The following is an 18,191-nucleotide window of genomic DNA, read 5'->3' as shown; positions in this document are numbered from 1 at the left end:
TTCTAGTGCCTTCCCTTTGCTAATTATTTTCTATTTATCCTGGATATAGCTTGCTTTGTATATATTTGCATGTTGTCTTCATTAGATTACAAGTTCCTTGAGGACAGGGACTGTCTTTTGTCTCTTTCTGTATCCCCAGTGCTTAGCACGGTGCCTGGCACATGGAAGGTAATTAATAAATGTTCACTGATTGATTGATAAGAATTGGGAAAAACCTCAGAGGCCATCTAGTAAAATCCTCCTCTGACACAGGATGGCTTAAAAATAGCTGATATGTAACCCTAAATGTTCAGCTCTATATGTACAGCTTTAGTTTAATGAGATGACCATCAATAACCATTTCAGAAAGAATGTATCCATCTGTTGATAAATAAATGACACAGGGAAGAAAATATGTACAAGTATTTTAATAGCTCTAACTCCAAGGCCATAGTACTCCCAATGGGTCATGGCTTCTGAAAGGAAGCTGCCTAAATTCTGTTCGTAAGCTAGCATCACCCACTCCCGATTTCCAACAGTCGCTCTCACTGTAGTGGTGCTTCCAACCAACTTTCCGAGTGCCATTATGAAATCCACTTGGCACCCTTCTTACTGGTTATTTGAGCATTTTCATTAGTCAGGCTAAGACGAAGACTCAGCAGAAAGAAAGAAACACATTCTGACCCTCTAAGCAGGAACAGACGAAGTTGGCAGAAGAGAAAATGCTGTGTACATAAGATACAGAAGGAAATAATTATTGTCTGAGTATCTGTAACATTACATTTGTTTTGCCTTAAACCTATTAAAAGTTATTTTGTTGGCCAGTGCTGTTCTGCTGAACAAGCAAAATATTGGTCAAAAGTCTAATAATGTTTCCTGTACCAGCACAGAGTCATTATAAGCAGTCGATTGGGAATGGCTTCAGAGAAAACACGGAATCCAGCTCGTGTTTCTACCTAAGGATCAATTTCTTCAGGAATCACTGTGATCATAATATCTTCATTGCCTCTGCGGACAACCATGTTCAAGGTACTTTCTTTTTTAATGACATCACTGACGTCATTGGCAGAGACCACAGATTTTCCATTTATGCTAATTATCACATCATTTTCTTTGAGGCCCCCACTGTAAAATAAAAAGAAGAAACATGAGTATATCATTCATTGCATTGCTTCATTTTGACCCCTCTATGTTGACCACTAGGGGTACCAGTGAAGGGGATGGAAAAATCGTAAGATTTAGAGCAGAAAGGGAGAGATCACAAAGATGAGTTAACCCAACACCATCCCATTAAGGAAGTTGACACTCAAAGACATTTGCCCAATGTCAAGTATCTGGTAAATACTAAAGCTGAACCTCCAACTCAGTTTTCCTGACTCCAAGGTCCCAACTCATTCTTTCCATCTTCATGTTCTGGGCAGGATGAATTCAGGGAACCTGCTAGGTAGAAACTCAGGTTTTTCTCTAGGTCTCTTTCTCCTCTTCTTCTCAAGAAAAGCACAGATCATAACCCACAAGACTAACATAGAGGATTGGGGTGGGGTTTTTTGGGAGGTTGTAAGGATTCATCTCCAATACTTCATAGTAGTAAGTACCCTAAAAATCTCCAAAAGCAAATAAATATAAAGCCATCTATCACTGCTATTGTTGAAATTGTGGAACTCTTCTGGCTAATGCTAACTAGTTGATTTTATACAAAAGTGTTAATAATTTACAAAGTTGATACAAGCATAACAAATTTATTCCAGCCAAGTAATTTCTAACAGGGTGAAGCAACTGTAGGCTCATTTCCAACCATGCTAGGAAAACCGTATCTTGAAAAAGAAAAAAATATAGTAGCATGTGTGCATATAGAACTTTATACACCCATCTACTCACAAAAACCCTGTGGGGTTAGTGGTACAATTACTGTGCTCATTTTATAGATGAGGAAACTAAGACAGAGGAGTTAAGAAATTTGCTCAATATTGAGATCTTAGGTTTCAGAGGACCTTGAAAATTATCTTATTTAAGCCCCTTGTTTTTAGAAACGTAGAAACTGATGTCCCAACTTGCCCAATATCACAATATTAAATAGGGAAGGTAGGGTTTGAGCCCAGGTTTACTGACTCCAAAGCTAGTATTCTTTCCACCATCCTAGAGGACATGTTGCCTTCACAATACTCCTTTAGCTTGCTAGTCCTCTAACTTTAACATAAGATGGTAGCTCACCATCAGCACTTTTCTTAGAGATACAATATATATTGATTGTCAGATGAGCCACTACTTTTCACGTGAAGCTTAAAAATGAACTTCTTTTCCCTCTCCAACCTCATCCCAGAGGTTCTCCAAGGATTTAATCTTGTATATTCATATTAGAGAGAAGGCACATTATGGAGGATAAAGGGTGGTCTGGAGTCAGGAAGACATGAATTCAAATTCCATCTCTGAAATTTACTAACCAAAAAATAATCATAGACAACTCACATAATCAATCTGTTTTTCAGGCAATTCCCCAGGATTTAATCTTAAAAAGTAATAGATGGAATTTCAAGCTGCTTTGGTGGAAGGAATTCCTAGATGTGGGACTCCCCATGCTGACAAAATCATAGTTCCACCACACACTCGTAATGGATTCCTACACATCTGTTAGAAAAGTTAAGTCATCCCTTTAGAGAACAGGAGGCCTCCTTCCTCTTCTCGGTCTGAGGCAGCTCAAGTTGAGCCTCTTTCTAAGTTGGATCCCACAGCAGGAACACACCACAGATCTCACACTTTCGTCACACAGCTAACCATTTATCTGTAAGAAACTCTGTTGATGGGTCAGTCATGGGGAAAGGAAGAATGTCGAAGGGGAAAATTCTAACTTACGCTTCAGCTGGAGTGTCTGGGATTACTTCTATGATATAAGCTCCAGAAAGGACATCAGGGAAGTCTCGATGACGATCCTTCAGCTCTTTAGCTTTACTGTAGAGGAAGAAAACACATCATCCATATCAATCCAGCTCTGTGGATGTCAGTTTAGCCCACTTTATAAATCTTAAGGCACATTATGACTCTGGGTTATTACTATTATTACTCCTTACCTTATTGTCAGAATACTAAGCTTCCTAGGTCAGAGCCCTAAACAGGACTATTTAACTTTTATTTTAAAAAACAATAAAGGCTTTGATAAATTACAAATTACAGATTCTACAATCACTAAAGTTTTGATGTGAAGTGCAAACTGTTTTACTGGTAATATTCCCAAATGCAACCTCTCCCACCACCAGTGTGTCATCTTCCTTCTAAAAACAAAAACAACAACAAAAAAATACTCACCATGTTTAGTCCTTACGAAATAATTAAATCCCTAGGAAATGTCATGAAATATGGGGCCATTTATATCTAAACCCGTAAAAAAAAACTATCATAGCATAAGCCAATGCTTTTAATATCAAGCAATAAGAGGTAGAACCCATCCCTCATGGTAGTACACCAGGTTTCTCCACAAAGTTTTTTATGAACCTGTCATGACATGTAAAAATTAAAATGAAGTTTCTCAAGATGGGGGGAGGGAGGAGAAAGGGGAAAGGAAAAATCACTAGTCATTTCAATCACATAATAATGTGCTTGACCTAACATTCCTACAAGTGAACTCTCACATACTTTACTCTGCAAAATTTAATATCTGAAAGGCAAAGTATTCTGCTTGGGGTAAGAAAGAAAGTGTTCAGAGTTTTCTGGGGATGTATATATTTCAATGAAATTAACAAGAAACAAACAAGAATCAAGGAAAACCAAACTGCTCTCTAGGTCTGGTTTTCAAAGAATGGGACAAAATTCTTTTGGTTGAAAGAACAAATTACAAAATATGAGAGCCAGTTTAAACTCCTGGACAGCATTTCTGGTATCTCACCTCACTGTTAGTACTTCCTCATTTTAACTTGATATTAAAGTCTTGAGATTTTTAAGATCATCTTTGTGAAAATTCCCATTGAAAAATGTATGCACCATCATGATGGGAAAAGATCTCATTTTAAAGAGATGCCTTTAGAATATTAAGCAGCATGAGGTCATGGAAAGAGCAATGGGTCTTGGAATCAGAACCTTATTTGAGATGTGGTGCTAATACTTCTGGTTGTGAGACTGTAGTCATGTCATTTAACCTTCTGGTGCCTCAGTTTCCTCATCTGTAAAATGAGGTTAATACTACTTGTGCTGCCTACCATACAGGCTTATTGTGAAGAAAGTAGCCAGAAAAAGCTCAAAGCGCTACATAGATGTGAATTATTATTATATGAAATATCATCATTAGTCTTGCACAGTTAGAGAAATTCAGACAAAGTTTCACTGGCATTCAGGGACACCACTGTGAACTTTGCAGTTAACTCTCAGTGTCATTTAAAAAAAATAAAATAAAATAAAAGCCTGTTTATTCACCTAGAGGTAAGTGACATCATTCGAATTCCAATGTATTTCTTCTTGGTGACAGCTTTTCCTATGAAAGTAAAAGGTAAAATATAAAACAATCCTTGTTAGTTGTTCATGGAGAACAAGTAAGTATCCTGGCACCATATTCTCTGTTTTGAAGTTAGGTTCAGAGGGTTCTATGGGGCTTACTAAGAGGTTGGGCAATAGTGTATGTGAGAGGTACCATGATGTTGACAACAACTGTGATTCATGCAAGGGAGGCTGGGGTTCTAACCTCAGGCTCTACACTGGCTTTTCATGAGTGTCTGGGTGATGTCATACCTTTAGCCTGTCTGTCATGGGACTCAGTTAAGAACTTCTTAATTTTATCAGATGGGATTGCAAAGGAGATCCCAGCAGTCACTTTCAAAGTATTAATTCCAATCACTTCACCATCCTGAAATAGAAAGATAAGTAGTTTACTAAACATATTTTTTTTTTAATAGAAAATGGAAAATTTTTGCTAGTAACCTCAAAGAATGCATTAGGTCAGTTCCTGCTGGCAGAAGTTCAGTAGAAGGAAATATAGAATAATAACTCCGACATACCAACTGATTCCTTCCTTTCTTTTCTGAAGTCTAGTCCCACATAACCAATTACCTTTTGGACATTTCCACCTGGATAAACTACAGGCATCTCAAAAATTCAGTATCTCCAAACACTAACTCATTATCTTTTCCCTAAAACTCACTTGTTCATTCATTCATTCAATAAACATTTAGTAAGTACTTACTATGTGCCAGGTACTGTGGTGAGCACTGGGGATACAAAAAGAGGCAAAAGATAGCCCTTACCCTCAAGGAGCTTACAGTCTAATGGAGGATATAACGCACAAATACATACAAATATATTAATATATAATTATACATTTATTAATATATATTTTATTATACTTATATATTATTATGTCATATATAACTATATATGTATGTATACATGTATGTGTATATAAAATATATATATGTATATTTTGCACATATATAATATGTGTATTATATATTATATACACAAACATATACAAAGCAAGCTATATACAAGATAAATAGGAAATACTTTTAAAAGGGAAGGCATTGGAATTAAGAGGGGTTAGGGAAGGCTTCCTATAGAAAACCGGATTTCAATTGGGGCTTAAAGGAAGGCAGGGAAGTCAGTAGGTGAAGCAGAAGAGGGAAAGTGTTCTTGGCATGGGGGAGAGCCAGAGAAAATGCCCAGAACCAAGAGATGAAATGTCTTATTGGTGGAACACCCCATGTCAGCAGATCAAAGAGTATGTGTTGAGGGATAAAGTGTAAGAAGACTGGAAAGAAAGGAGGTGTTTCTGGGGAAGTTATCACCAACATACTTTTCATCCAGTCTCACAACCTGTAGTTTTTACCCTCTCTTTCCCCACATAACCAGTTACCAAATCTGTTTCAACTTCCACAACATCTCTTGTATCCATCCCCTAGATTGCACCCCGAGATAGCCACCATTTTGTACGGGCTCTTATCATTTCTTTACTAGACGATAATAGCCTTCTAATTGGTCTCCCTATCTGCAGTATTTCCATATGTCAATCCATCCTTCGCATGCCTGAAAAAGTGACATTCTTAAAGCACAGATCTGATTTGCCGCTCCCTGGTTTCAATAAGCTCCAATGGTTCCCTATTACTCCTAGGCTCAAATACACATGCTCTTTAAAAATCCTTTCACAACCTGCCTCCAACCTACATTTCCAGGCTTATTATATATCACTCCCTTTCATGCACTCTACAATTAGTGAAACTGGTCTTCTTGTTGTTCTTCATACACATTCTGATATCCATCTCCTTGGCCTTTGCTCAGGGTCCTCAGTGCCTGGAACATACTCTCTTCTCACCTCTGCTTCTAATTTCCTACAAACTTCAGTACAAGGGGCACCTCCCATATTGCATGTTTACAGATCCACTCCCCAAAAAAAATGGTAGTCTTCTCACCCATAAAAATATCATGCATTTAAGTTTTATATGTTTTTATATGCTTAAATGTGTACATGTTATCTCTCTGATAAAATGTAAGTTCCTTGAGGTGAGGGACTTTTAGTTTTGTCTTTGAAGAAACCAGGAGTATGACTGATGCCATGATATTACAAAGACAAAACTTTAAAAGACTTCAGAAATCTGATCAATCATGATGATGACCAATGATGGCCAACCATGATTCCAGAGGATGACGATGAAGCCTACTACCCACCTCCTGACTGTGGGGAAAATTTATTTTGCTCAACTATGTATATTTATTACAGTGATTTTCTTCTTTATTTTCCCAATGGAGGGGCAAGAGATATGCCATTAAAACATTAGTCTTCATACCTCTGATTAATGTTTGTCAAACATGGGATTAGAAAGGCAAACTGCTAACTTCGGAAACCATGATTAGCAAACACTTTTCTTTTTTAAAATGGAAATTCCATAAAGGACCTTCAGGTCTTTAAAGTAGTAGAGAAAACACTGAAATAGGGGTAAGAAAACTGGGTTCCATCTAGTCCTGGTTCCATTATTCATATGTGCTATGACTTCAGATTAGAGATAAACCTCTCTGGACCTCAGTTCCCTTACAAGTAAAAAGAGGTCAATGAACTACAGGATCTCTACAATTCATTCTAGATTTAACATTCTATAATGCTATGACCTTTGGTCAGGAAGACTTATGGACATTTGAAATTTCTCTGAGTCAAAAGAAATAAAAACAAAAAAAAAAGAAATTTCTCTGAGTCCTCAGGCAATTAATTCCTTATCTAAAGCCATTTAACTTATGGATGAGACCAGGGCTATAGCTTTAATCCAGATGGAGTCATGAGCTTTGCACATTTTAGGAAGGTTAATCCTAAACTAAAGAATGTCCAGAAAAGGGCAACCAGGATTGGTTAAGGGCCTCAGTATCATCCTATGAGGATCAATGGAGAGAATCAATGATGAAGAAGAAAAGACATGTCTTTTCTTCAGTCACATGGATAAGGGAACAGGTTTGTTCTGTTGGTAGAAAAGGCAGCAAGACACAAAAGCAATGGGGAGAGGCTGCAAAGAGACAGACTGGCTGGATCTCTATTAAGAGGAAGCTTCCTAATGTAAGATTCTGAGTTCCTTGAGAGCAAAGTCTGGGCTTTTTGCCTTTCACTTTATCCCCAGCACTTAGCAGAGTGCATCGTTTGTTTTTCAGTTATATTTGTGACCCCACTGGCAGTTTTCTTGGCAAAGACATTGAAGTGGTTTGCCATTTCCTTCTGCAGCTCATTTTGTGGAAACTGAGGCAAACTGGGTTAAATGGCTTGCCCAGGGTCACACAGCTAGTAAGTGTCTGAGTTCAGATTTGAACTCAAGAAAATGAGTTTTCTTGATTCCAGGTCTGGCACTCTATCCACTGTGCCACCTAGCTGCCCTTGTGCATGGAACATAGAAGGTATTTAATAAATGCTTGTTTTCTTAAGAGTTTTCCAAAAAAGGAATGAACTCTTTGAGAGATATTGGTTTCCTTATTCCTGGAGGTCTCACAACAAAGGCTCAAGGCCTCCTTGTCAGGTATATAGTAGAGAGAATTCTTTGTCAGGCTAAGATCAGAGGTATTAAGCTTAAAAGAGAAATGGGGCCACTAAACTGTATGTAAGGATCTCTGTGGGCCACGATGACTTAGAAAACCACATGTTCACATTATCTGAGTTCAACTCTATTTTGATTTATTTTGTTAAGTATTTCCCAATGACATTTTCATCTAGTTAGGACACAGTCAGGAGAGCTGAGGGCAGGAATGTGGTCTGCAGTCACCTTTGTCCTGAGCTCATTAGGGAGGTGCCTTGCAATTCTGAAATTCTGTCATTCTATTCCATGGACTTTAGTCCTAACCTCAGCTCCTGGTCTTGAGGCACAAGTGCAAATATCTATCCCTACCATTAGAGATAACTCAAAGGAAGGGAACAAATATTTATTTAACACATTTTTGTATTTTAATTTATCAAATATTTATTAAGCATCTACTATGTTCTGGGAAATGTGCTAAGTTCTATAGCATATCATTTGATCCTCACAACCACCCTGGGAGGTAGGAGCTTATTTTACAGACGAGGAAATTGAGTCTGACAGAGGTCAAAGGACTTGCCCAAGGTCACACAGCCAATGTCAGAAGTTGGACGCAAACCCAACTCTTCCTCACTTTTAGGTAGGCTCTCTATCCACTATGCAGTGCTGCCTCTTATGTAACTTATGTAAAATATCATCATGTCACCATATAATATATTTATTGCCACTTTATATCCCCCTCCAAGATTATAAATTCCAGGAGATGCGGGACCATGTATTATCTAAATTCTGTATCTGTCTACTCCCTATGACAATGTTCAGCACACCGTAGGTCCTTAAAAATGCTTATTAAATGAATAAATAGGTATGATTTGTCCAAAAAAAGTTATTATTGTTAATAATAATAACAGCTAGCATTTATATAGTGCTTTAAATTTTGCAAAGTGCTTTATAAACATTGTCTTATCTTGTCCTCACAACATGCGTCTAAGAGGTAAGTGGTATTGTCATTCCCATTCAGAAATGGGGAAAATTGAGGCAAACAGAGATTAAGTGACTTGCCCAGGGTCATAGAGTTAATAAACATCTGAGGCTGGATTTGAACTCAGGTTTTCCTGACTGCACCACCTAGCTGGCTATGTTAATTCATAATGACAAGAAGTCAAGACCTAAGATGTTCACAGAACAACTGCTAACTGGAATTGCACAAATTTCTTTGGCAAATCTCATTTCTTTGGGGGAAAAAAACATTTATCAAGTACTAAACAAATATTGTAAAATTAATATTTTAAAAAAGACTTACCAGATTTACTAAGGGGCCTCCTGAGTTTCCATACTGAAATAAACAAAAATTAAAGGATTAGGATCACTTCTGTCCATGAACTCACAGTCTACCTCCTGTACATAGAGCCTGGCAATTTTCAGTGTACAGAATCCAAATTCATCACTGACTTGGCTCAGTCTGAGCTATGATTCTTCCCTAAGACTTAGACCTTGCTAATCATCTAACTTCTTGCTGAAAGTAAGTGTAAAGGTTCAGGTCACTTTTGAAAACTAACAAATTTCAAGAGTCTACCCTATGAAAGTAACAAACACATTTTTCCCATTTTCTAGAAGGAAATAAGATTTTACTTTATTTAAAATCCAAAGAACGCTCATTTAGTTTACCTCTGCCCTACTGTGGGAGCATAGAGTTAACCTGGCTCCATTTTATTTCCATTACTTCATGTCTCAACAACCCTGATGTCAGGAAAGCTTGGGAATAGAGCCTGCTGGTTAGAAGCAAAGGGTGTCTGAGAGCGCATTGCGTTTCTTAGAAATTGGTCCAATGTGAAAAATGACTTTCAGAAACCCAATCCTAGGAGGAGACATTTGAAGGGGGAAAATATGATTTCTTAAAGATTGCTTGGGGAAAAAAAAAAGTGCTGGAAAATCTCTGGCCTCATTCTAGCGAGACAAATCTAATAGGTTGGGTGAAAGCTTCATGCAGTGTCTATTATGAAATGAGTGATCACATTTTGGAGAAAAAAAAGAGAAAACTCCAAAGATTAAGCCCCACCTCCAGGGTTCCAAACTTGCCAGTTATTAATGTGGGGTGTCCTCTACAGATTGCTACAAAATTAACATTGCCTACTGTTTGGAAAGAGCACCAAGAAGTACTGAAGGGTTATTAAAGTCTTCCTAGAAAATACAGGGACACCTGGGTTTGTAAGTTAGCATAATATTAATGGAAAGAGCATTGGGTCTTGGAGCAAGGGGACTTGAGTTCAAACCATAAGAAAATTTCTTAAACTCTCTTACGTCAGTCTCCCCACCTGTAAAATGGAGAAAATATTTGTAGTACCTTCTTCCTAGGGTTATACCAAGGAATTTGTTGTTGTTTTTGTTTGTTGGGGGTGGGTAGGACTAGACCTGTGATTTCATTGGTACTGGGAGCTCTTGGAGAAGAATTATCAATGCAGGTCAGCAATTCTTCAGCAATCTAGAGTTTTGGAAAGTTCCTTGGAGTCACTGAGATGTTACATGACTTACCCCAGGACACAAAGCCAGTAAGTGTCAGTGTTGGGCCTTGATCCCTCACCAACTCACTAAGTCCAAGGTTAACTCCATCTCTCCCACTCCACCATTCTGCCTCTAGCTGTGTCTCATAAGGACATTGTGAGAACCAAAGAGAATAGTGTACAGAAAGTCCTCTTTCCTTTCTCACACTGTGAGAACCAAAGAGAATAGTATACAGAAAGTCCTCCTCCTTCAGACATTATTGTTGTCGAATCTGTTCCAATGCTAACCAGAAGTACGACCCTGGACAAGTCACTTAACTTCTCTAAGACTCAGTTTCCTTATCTGTAATACTTGCAATATCTACCTCAGAAGGTTGATCATGACAAAAGTGCTTTTGAAGATTCCATGAAAAGAAATCTGTTCACTGTTAGCGAATAGCATGGTCACTTTTAAATGAACAATTTTGCAGTTCAACTGATGGGCTAAGGTGACCATCTGTGGTGACTGCTTCAGAGGTTTAAAAAAAGGCTGATAAACTTAACCATTTTCTAAAGTGATGGCTTCCACCTGATAAATTCTGAATTGAGAGGAATCTTATAAGAAAATCAGCTTAATTACTCAATTGTGTAGATGAGGAACCTGAACAGGAATTCTTAACTTTGAGATTTTTTTTAAATATTTGGATTTTTTTTAAATATTTTAAATATTTGGATAACTATATTTCAAAATAATTATTTATTTTTATAATCCTATTTTATTTTATTCATTAAAAATATTATTCTGAGAAGGGATCCATAGGCTTCACCAAACTGTCAAAGGGATTCATGAAACAAAAAACAAAACACACACCCTGAACAAAAGTGATTTGCCCAATGTCACACAAGTAAATGAGTAGAAGAGTTGGGATTTGAACCCACGACCTCAGATCCCAGCGGAGGCACTCTGAACTCCTAATACTTACCCTTTCTTTTTTTTTTAAGTAATATCATCATAACCAACGCAGGCCCCACCGACTTACCTAGAATGAGAATAAGAGCCAAGACTTACATTGATGATGGCGTCTGTCTGAATGTAGTCCATGTCTGAATTCCGCAGCCCTAGTTCTTTCCCTCCTCGTTGGGTGGTACTAACAATCCCAGTAGTTACTGTATTTTGAAGTGAAAATGGACTTCCAATCGCAACCACAAACTCTCCAGGCCTCAGCTCGGAGGATCGACCAAGAAGGAGGACTGGCAGCTTTCCCTGTAAACAATAATTTTTCTTTTTAAAAAACAGCATATGCCTTTCCTCTAAAAACAACATGGGACTATCCAAGGACCACACTCCTAGATATCACACTGCAGAAAGACGATGGCAGACCACCGGGTCCAGACTGGGCATTTCTGGTAATCACAGATGATAACCATATTCCCTTTGTTTTCCAGGAGAGGTACACAATCCTATGGGAATAAAACTTCCTTTTCCACAAACTGTACCCAATAAATCATAAGCTATTATAAAACACATGAATATTTGTGTTCTGCCTGCCAAGGAAAAATGTCTTAGGGCTATAGTGCATTTCTGTTTCTGATAGCATCTTGAAATGATTAATACACACTTGCTATGGCTGTTTCAGGGCCAAGGGAGAGATTAGAAGGCAAGGCAAAAAGACAATGGATTTCACATCTTTGTCAAGGAAAAGTGAGCAGTGATTAAGCATCACAGAATCATCAGACTCAAACCCTGAGGGGAAAAGGCAGATTTTGGGCTTGTTAGGGGTTTCCTGAACCATCTCCCCACCCCAAACCATTTATCCATCATCCAAGAGGGATCAAGGCAGGTGATGAGAACATGAAAAAAAGTTTCACTGTCTCAGGTGTCTGTCTGGCAAAGGTGCCAAGTGATAGAAAACATACCCCATATTAACAATATACCCTGTACTCTTGGGTGAATTCAGCTGTGCTCGAGATGATTAAGCGTATGGTCAATGTTAAAGTGGTCTACCTTTTCTCCTCTTAAAATAACTGTATAACTGAGAGGGAAAGGAGACCAAAACACCAGCTACCCTACCCCAGTTCAGGTCACAACTTATAGATGAGACCTAAAAAAAGAAAAAGAAAAAAAGTGTTCAAATTCTCTAGTCCTGTCTCTTCATTGTAACATCCAGACAAACCATGGTGGAGAGAGCTATATATGAAGCAGTCAAATAATGTATGATTTTGCTTTTCCCCAGTCCAGGATGACTGACCCACCAAAGGACCTGGGACTCTGCTAAACGACTCCATAAAGGCAAGACATGTTTGTGCCCTACAAATGACTATTGTTGGGTATAAAAATGACAAAATAAAACCATTGCCCCATAATCTGGGCTTACCACTTATCTTATGTGGGACAGAATATCAATTCTCCCTCATAGAAGAGAAGATCCTGCAGCTTTAAGAGGAGAGTACAAGAACACCTGAGGACAACTTCATCCTTCCTGCCAGTCCTGAGCCAAACAAGTCTCCTGAGTGATTTCACTCTACTCAGTTAATTAAAGCAAGCAGCTGTCTGGACATAGATATTTTCCAAAAGGGGGAGGTTTGTCACAGACCCTCAGGCCAACTGGCACTCGGCAAATGTCTGTTCTGTGCTCATCAACCTCAGAAAAGGACTGGTCTCTTCACCCTCACAAAGGTAGAAAAGCTGGGTAAGAAAGCCAAGTGCCACCGAGGTAGCTGGGGGAAAGGGATAATCCAGTAAACTCCTATAACATGCCAGGTGCTGGGCTAAGCTCAGAGGATACAGTTAATCAATACAGAGATGTGACTAAGGTCATAATAGGGAAGGGAAAGAAATGAAGAAAAAAAAAATAACTTCAAGGAAAAAAAAAACTGGCTTTGAGACCAGAGGAATAGAAGCATTAACTTCCTCAGGGGATCATAGGAGTTAGAGATGAAAGGAGTTTGGACCAACCCTTCCCCCACCCCATTTCTACACGTGAGGAAAGTGAAGCAGGTTAAATGCATTGGCCAAAAGGCAAATGGGCAGTGAGGAGGAGGCAGACAATTCAAACCCAGGCCTCTTGACTACAGACTCAGCATTCTTGGGGGCAGAAGGAGAGAGGGAAGGAGGTCAACACACTGTGTTATCTCCTCTACATGCAGGAGAGAAAAATGGATGAGAACTGTTTACCCACGGAATGGCTGCCAAGAAGCCCAGTGTCAGCCTGGGGCTCATCACTGGAAATCCCAGGTTTACACTACAGTATGTCCCTTCCCAACAGAGGAAAGTTGCTGTCTGGGTACTTCCCACCTCCCCAGAAGTGAAAGCACACACAACATTCCCTACATAGTCTGATGTGCTCTTGGAGATCATTTGAGTCCAACAGCACTCCAGAGATTTCTCAAAACTGAATATTTACAATGGACAGGGGCCAGTGACCCCTGCCAAGGAATGACTTTCTCCAGTAATCACAGCAGGTTAGAAGTCAGCACAGCACTTTGTTAGATAGAGGCCTTGTAAATGTGTACTCAGCCGCCTGCTTCTTGGAATGAGCCCTCCTTGGGGAAACCACTGAGTTCTGAGGGCCTGAGACTGGCTGCAGAGTGGAAGTGGTCTGAGACTCTCAGGAGTTATGGGATGAAGGGAATCCATCAGCAATGAACCACTTCTTTCAGAGCAAAGGCTCAGTAGACAAAACAGCAAGCCTTGAGCTCCAGATATAAATCAGGGATGGTAAGATAGCAAGAGCTATCTGAGCTGAAATCCTACCTCATTGCCTGTCCTGGGCATATCATTTAATCTCTCAGCCTATAATAGAGATGCAGATAATAGCACCCACCTCACAAAGTTGTTAGGAGAACCAAATGAGATGGTGGATGCAAAACACTGCAAATGTTGGCCATCATTCATTAAGATCATTATTGAGGGGGCAAGGCATCATTTAGGGAACTGACCTCAAAGCCATGAAGATTTGGGTTTGTCTCACCTTTGACACTTACTCCATGACCTCAGGCAAGTTAACCTCTCAATACCCCACCAACTCTTCAAGAATAAAGTATACTTTGCAGAGAAGGTGCCATTATATCAGTAGAGGGAATTTCCTCACCCAGGAAATCCACTGAAAGCACAAATCCTGTCCCTATTCCTAATAACAACAGTAACCCAGTTTCTGAGCTGGAAGGGATCCCTGGGGATCAGCTAGTCTACCCCATACTTGAGTAGAAACCCCCTTTAAACCATCCCAAACAAGTCTCTTCTTGAAGGCATCAAGTGAGGGGGAAATCATTCACTAAGGCAGTTCATTCCACTCTGCAGCAGCTCTGATATGACTTTTTTTTTTTCTTTATATTACAGAAACTGACTTCTTTGCAATTTCTACCCATTTCTCCTGGTTTAGTTCTCTAGGAATGAGTAAAAATTAGTCTCTTCCCTCTTTAGATAAAACAATATAAGAAGAAAAGTTGGCATACATCTAATATTTTAAGGTATGTGAATTGCTACATACATTTTATATCATTTGCCACCAACTGTCTGTGTCCCTACCTCTGATTTATAGCTGGAGCTCGGGCTGGTTATGTCTGCCGTCACTTCTCCTCAAGTCTTTGCTCTGAAAGAAGTGGTTCATTGCTGATGGCTGGGAATCTACAGACGATGATGGACACTACAGGCAACATTATCCCCATTTTACAGATGAGAAAATTGAGGTTCCAAGTTAGGAGAGTAACTTGCCCATGTGACACAGGTAGTGTCAAAGATGAAGTTTGATTTCAGGTCTTTCCTTACTCCAGAATACAATACTCTTTCTTCCTCTCTGCACTCTCTCCAATGAAGGCTTGTGTGTAAAAATGTTTGGGAACTCTACTCCTTCTTTAGGGAATTTACAGCAAGAATAAGATCTGCACAGAGTAAAGACGTGGATGGATGGCAGTCTGAACTAGTGAAGGGAACACTCACACCAATAAAGAAAGATCATCTAAACAAGCATTGGATAGCTAACTACCCAATATCTAAACTCAATAAAAGCTAGTAGGGCAGTATTTGGGCTATACATCTCTTATCCCTCACTCTCCACCATACCACCTCACTCTTTTGCTCATATATGTCCTTGAGTGTATCTTTTATTATGCTTCCCAAAGGCAAGAGATAACCAAAGGACACTACTCTATGTTCTCCATTAGTATCCACACAATATCAAGAGAATAAAAGGAAATCCACCACTGGGCAGACTCCCTGTGGCAGATTCATGGAAAGACATAACCAAGGGTTGCACAAAATCGCCAGGTATGGATGAGTTTTTTTCCTGCATGATTAAAGAGAATCCCTACATTCATGATTTGACAGATCCATTAGAGTATTACAACCAGGTGTGCACTAATAAATGTTTAACAACCAGCTCTTTTAAAAGTATGTTTGACACACTTTTCAGTTTAATCTGAATTTCTTCATCAGTTTCTTAAATCTAGAGTAGACAATCAACAAAACAATGAATTAAACCCTGATTTTTAGTATTTGCTGACTTCTGAAGTGTAATGTTCACAATGAAAATTTAACAGTTGGCTCTCATGTAGCATGAAACTCACACAGTGAAAGGCATACAGAATGTGTTCAGTTAATGTTGTCAAACTGAACAAAAACTTAAAAATTGATATCCTTACTTATAAAAGTTGAGAAAAACTATTGACCCAAACTTAAGCATATATATGTTAAGATATTGACCAGGCTCCAATTCCTTTAGCATTTCATGCTATTTAGTGTGTTTCCAAAAGTGTAAGAATTAAGTGAGAGAAGTGTGAGAATCATCCTCCTCCCTTCCTTAATACCCATTACAGGCATGAAGACATTGTAGAATGAGGGAAAGAGGATGACACGGCAAGTGTGGTTGGCCACTACACCAGGTAATCGCCCAGCCAGGGGCCAATTTGGCCCTAGTTAAGTAGCATGTGCTGGACTGGGATCCATCTCCACTGGATGAAAGCCAGGATCTTTTCTAGTCTTAATCCTCACCTCAGGCCTGTCTGCTTAAGGCAATAATATATATAATATATAAACTAGCAAAACTGCTATTTGGGAAATTAGAATTTTTTTCCAGCAAATGTCTAGACACACATTTTACTCAGTGGGGAAAAAAAAAATTTTAAAAAAAGAATGAAATGTCGATATGGGCAGTGAGTGCAATTACACGCAGAGGTTTGGCTCCTGCCCTAAAAGCATAATATCCCTCAGACTCTATTCATATACTCAGATTTGGTTTGGTTCCAATGTCTGTACCTTCTCTTCAGAGCATTCAACAGAGCCATCTCTCAGCCTGTAAACTCCTAAAAGATATCAACACTATATGTGTGGATTCCTCTTTGCACTTAACGCCATCTACATAAATAAGCAATCTCAGGTAGCTCATAGGACCTTAAGATAGCAGCTCTAGGACGATTAGAGACCTCAGAGGCTATCTTGTCCAAGAGTTCTTAACCTAGAAAACACAGATGAAGATTTTAAAAGGCTCACAAACTTAGATGGGGAAAAAAATTACAAATTCATTTCATTGTAATTGGTTTTATTGTATTTATTGCATTGTAATTGGTAAAACCATGCAAATGGTATCCTTTGTAATCTGACATATTTTATTTTAAGCATGTAAAAGCATTATTCTGAGAAAGGGTCCATGGACTTCACCAGACCCCCAAAGCAGGAGAAGGGATACATGATGCAGGGAGTATATAGTAGAAAAAGAGCACTGGACTTAGAAGATCTAGAATGAAGTCATAACCTCACTCAGCCTCAGTTTCCTCATCTGTAAAAATGAATGTAATGATACATGTCCTCCCTAATTCATATTGTTGTTGAAAAGATCAAATGAAATATTGTACATGCTAATGTTTTGGAAAGCATAAAGTGATAGCCTAATATTGTGGATCATTTTTTTTAAAGTTCTGAGGATAAGAATAGATAAATACCAAAACTGCTTAAACAGCCATGTTCGTTACCCTCTGTAAGATTCACAGCCTGTCACCTCAAACACTGAACGGAACAGAAAACATAAGTCAGGTTTTAGAAGCAAAGGAAGTCAAGTCAGCAGAATTAATATGAAGTGGTTCTCATCACAAAAGGGGAAAAGGCCAACTATGAAGGCTATGTCTCACATAATGAAATAATTAGAAAGGAAGGGGCCCCACAAGGATATACAGTAACTCAGACAGTCTCACCAACACTTGGCTTGTATTTGGTCTGAGAAATTCTTTAACACAGGAAGTTTTATGCAATTTAATTTTCCATCCATTTTTCACAAATCATATTCTTTTTGCAGTTTAATGGTGGCAAAGGAAAAGGATCTAAAAGAACAATGGGGAAAAAATTCCACACATATCTAAATAAAGCAAGTAAAGTATCTCACAGATCATTGATTCAGGATTTCTTAATGGTTTCAATACAGGAGAGTATCCCAAAGAGGGGCCTTGCATGGAAAGTAACCTCTGAGACTTAAAACTAAATAAAATACCACTCTGCCAAGAGGATGAAGAAATCAGAATACAAATATCACCAAAGACATTGTCTTTCTGGTGAGTTGCAGTGTGAATAAGTAAATGCTAGAGCAATAAATAACTAAGAGATAAATCTTAAGCCAAGATATTAGTAATGGAGATAATGTTTCAGTGGACTGGAATTGTATTATTTTATTTTAAAAATTGGAAGTAATCAAACTACAGTTTTCTCATTGCATACATTAAGAACAATCCCCCAAAATCTGTATCTGTATATCTCTCTGTCTCTGTCTTCTCTGTCTCTGTCTCT

At 38.6% G+C, this 18,191-nt stretch overlaps 1 protein-coding gene across 1 annotated transcript in view; it reads right to left on the bottom strand.

The window, feature by feature from the left end:
* Positions 1 to 392: 392 nt before the first annotated feature.
* Positions 393 to 18,191, bottom strand: part of HTRA1 (HtrA serine peptidase 1) — a 71,664-nt gene continuing 53,865 nt past the window's right edge. The window contains exons 4-9 of the mRNA XM_069099154.1: positions 11,490 to 11,684; positions 9,244 to 9,276; positions 4,693 to 4,807; positions 4,381 to 4,438; positions 2,830 to 2,925; positions 393 to 1,104 (exon numbers count right to left, since the gene is read on the bottom strand). Of these exons, the coding sequence (XP_068955255.1) occupies positions 936 to 1,104; positions 2,830 to 2,925; positions 4,381 to 4,438; positions 4,693 to 4,807; positions 9,244 to 9,276; positions 11,490 to 11,684 (666 nt within the window). The 3' untranslated portion in view covers positions 393 to 935. The remainder of the gene's footprint in view (positions 1,105 to 2,829; positions 2,926 to 4,380; positions 4,439 to 4,692; positions 4,808 to 9,243; positions 9,277 to 11,489; positions 11,685 to 18,191) is intronic.

The sequence above is a fragment of the Petaurus breviceps genome, unplaced genomic scaffold (genome assembly GCF_028583685.1).
Source record: "Petaurus breviceps papuanus isolate PSGF00001 unplaced genomic scaffold, PetGlider_PUasm1.0 37, whole genome shotgun sequence".
Classification (NCBI taxonomy): domain Eukaryota; kingdom Metazoa; phylum Chordata; class Mammalia; order Diprotodontia; family Petauridae; genus Petaurus; species Petaurus breviceps.
This window is presented reverse-complemented; position numbering and strand designations above follow the sequence as displayed.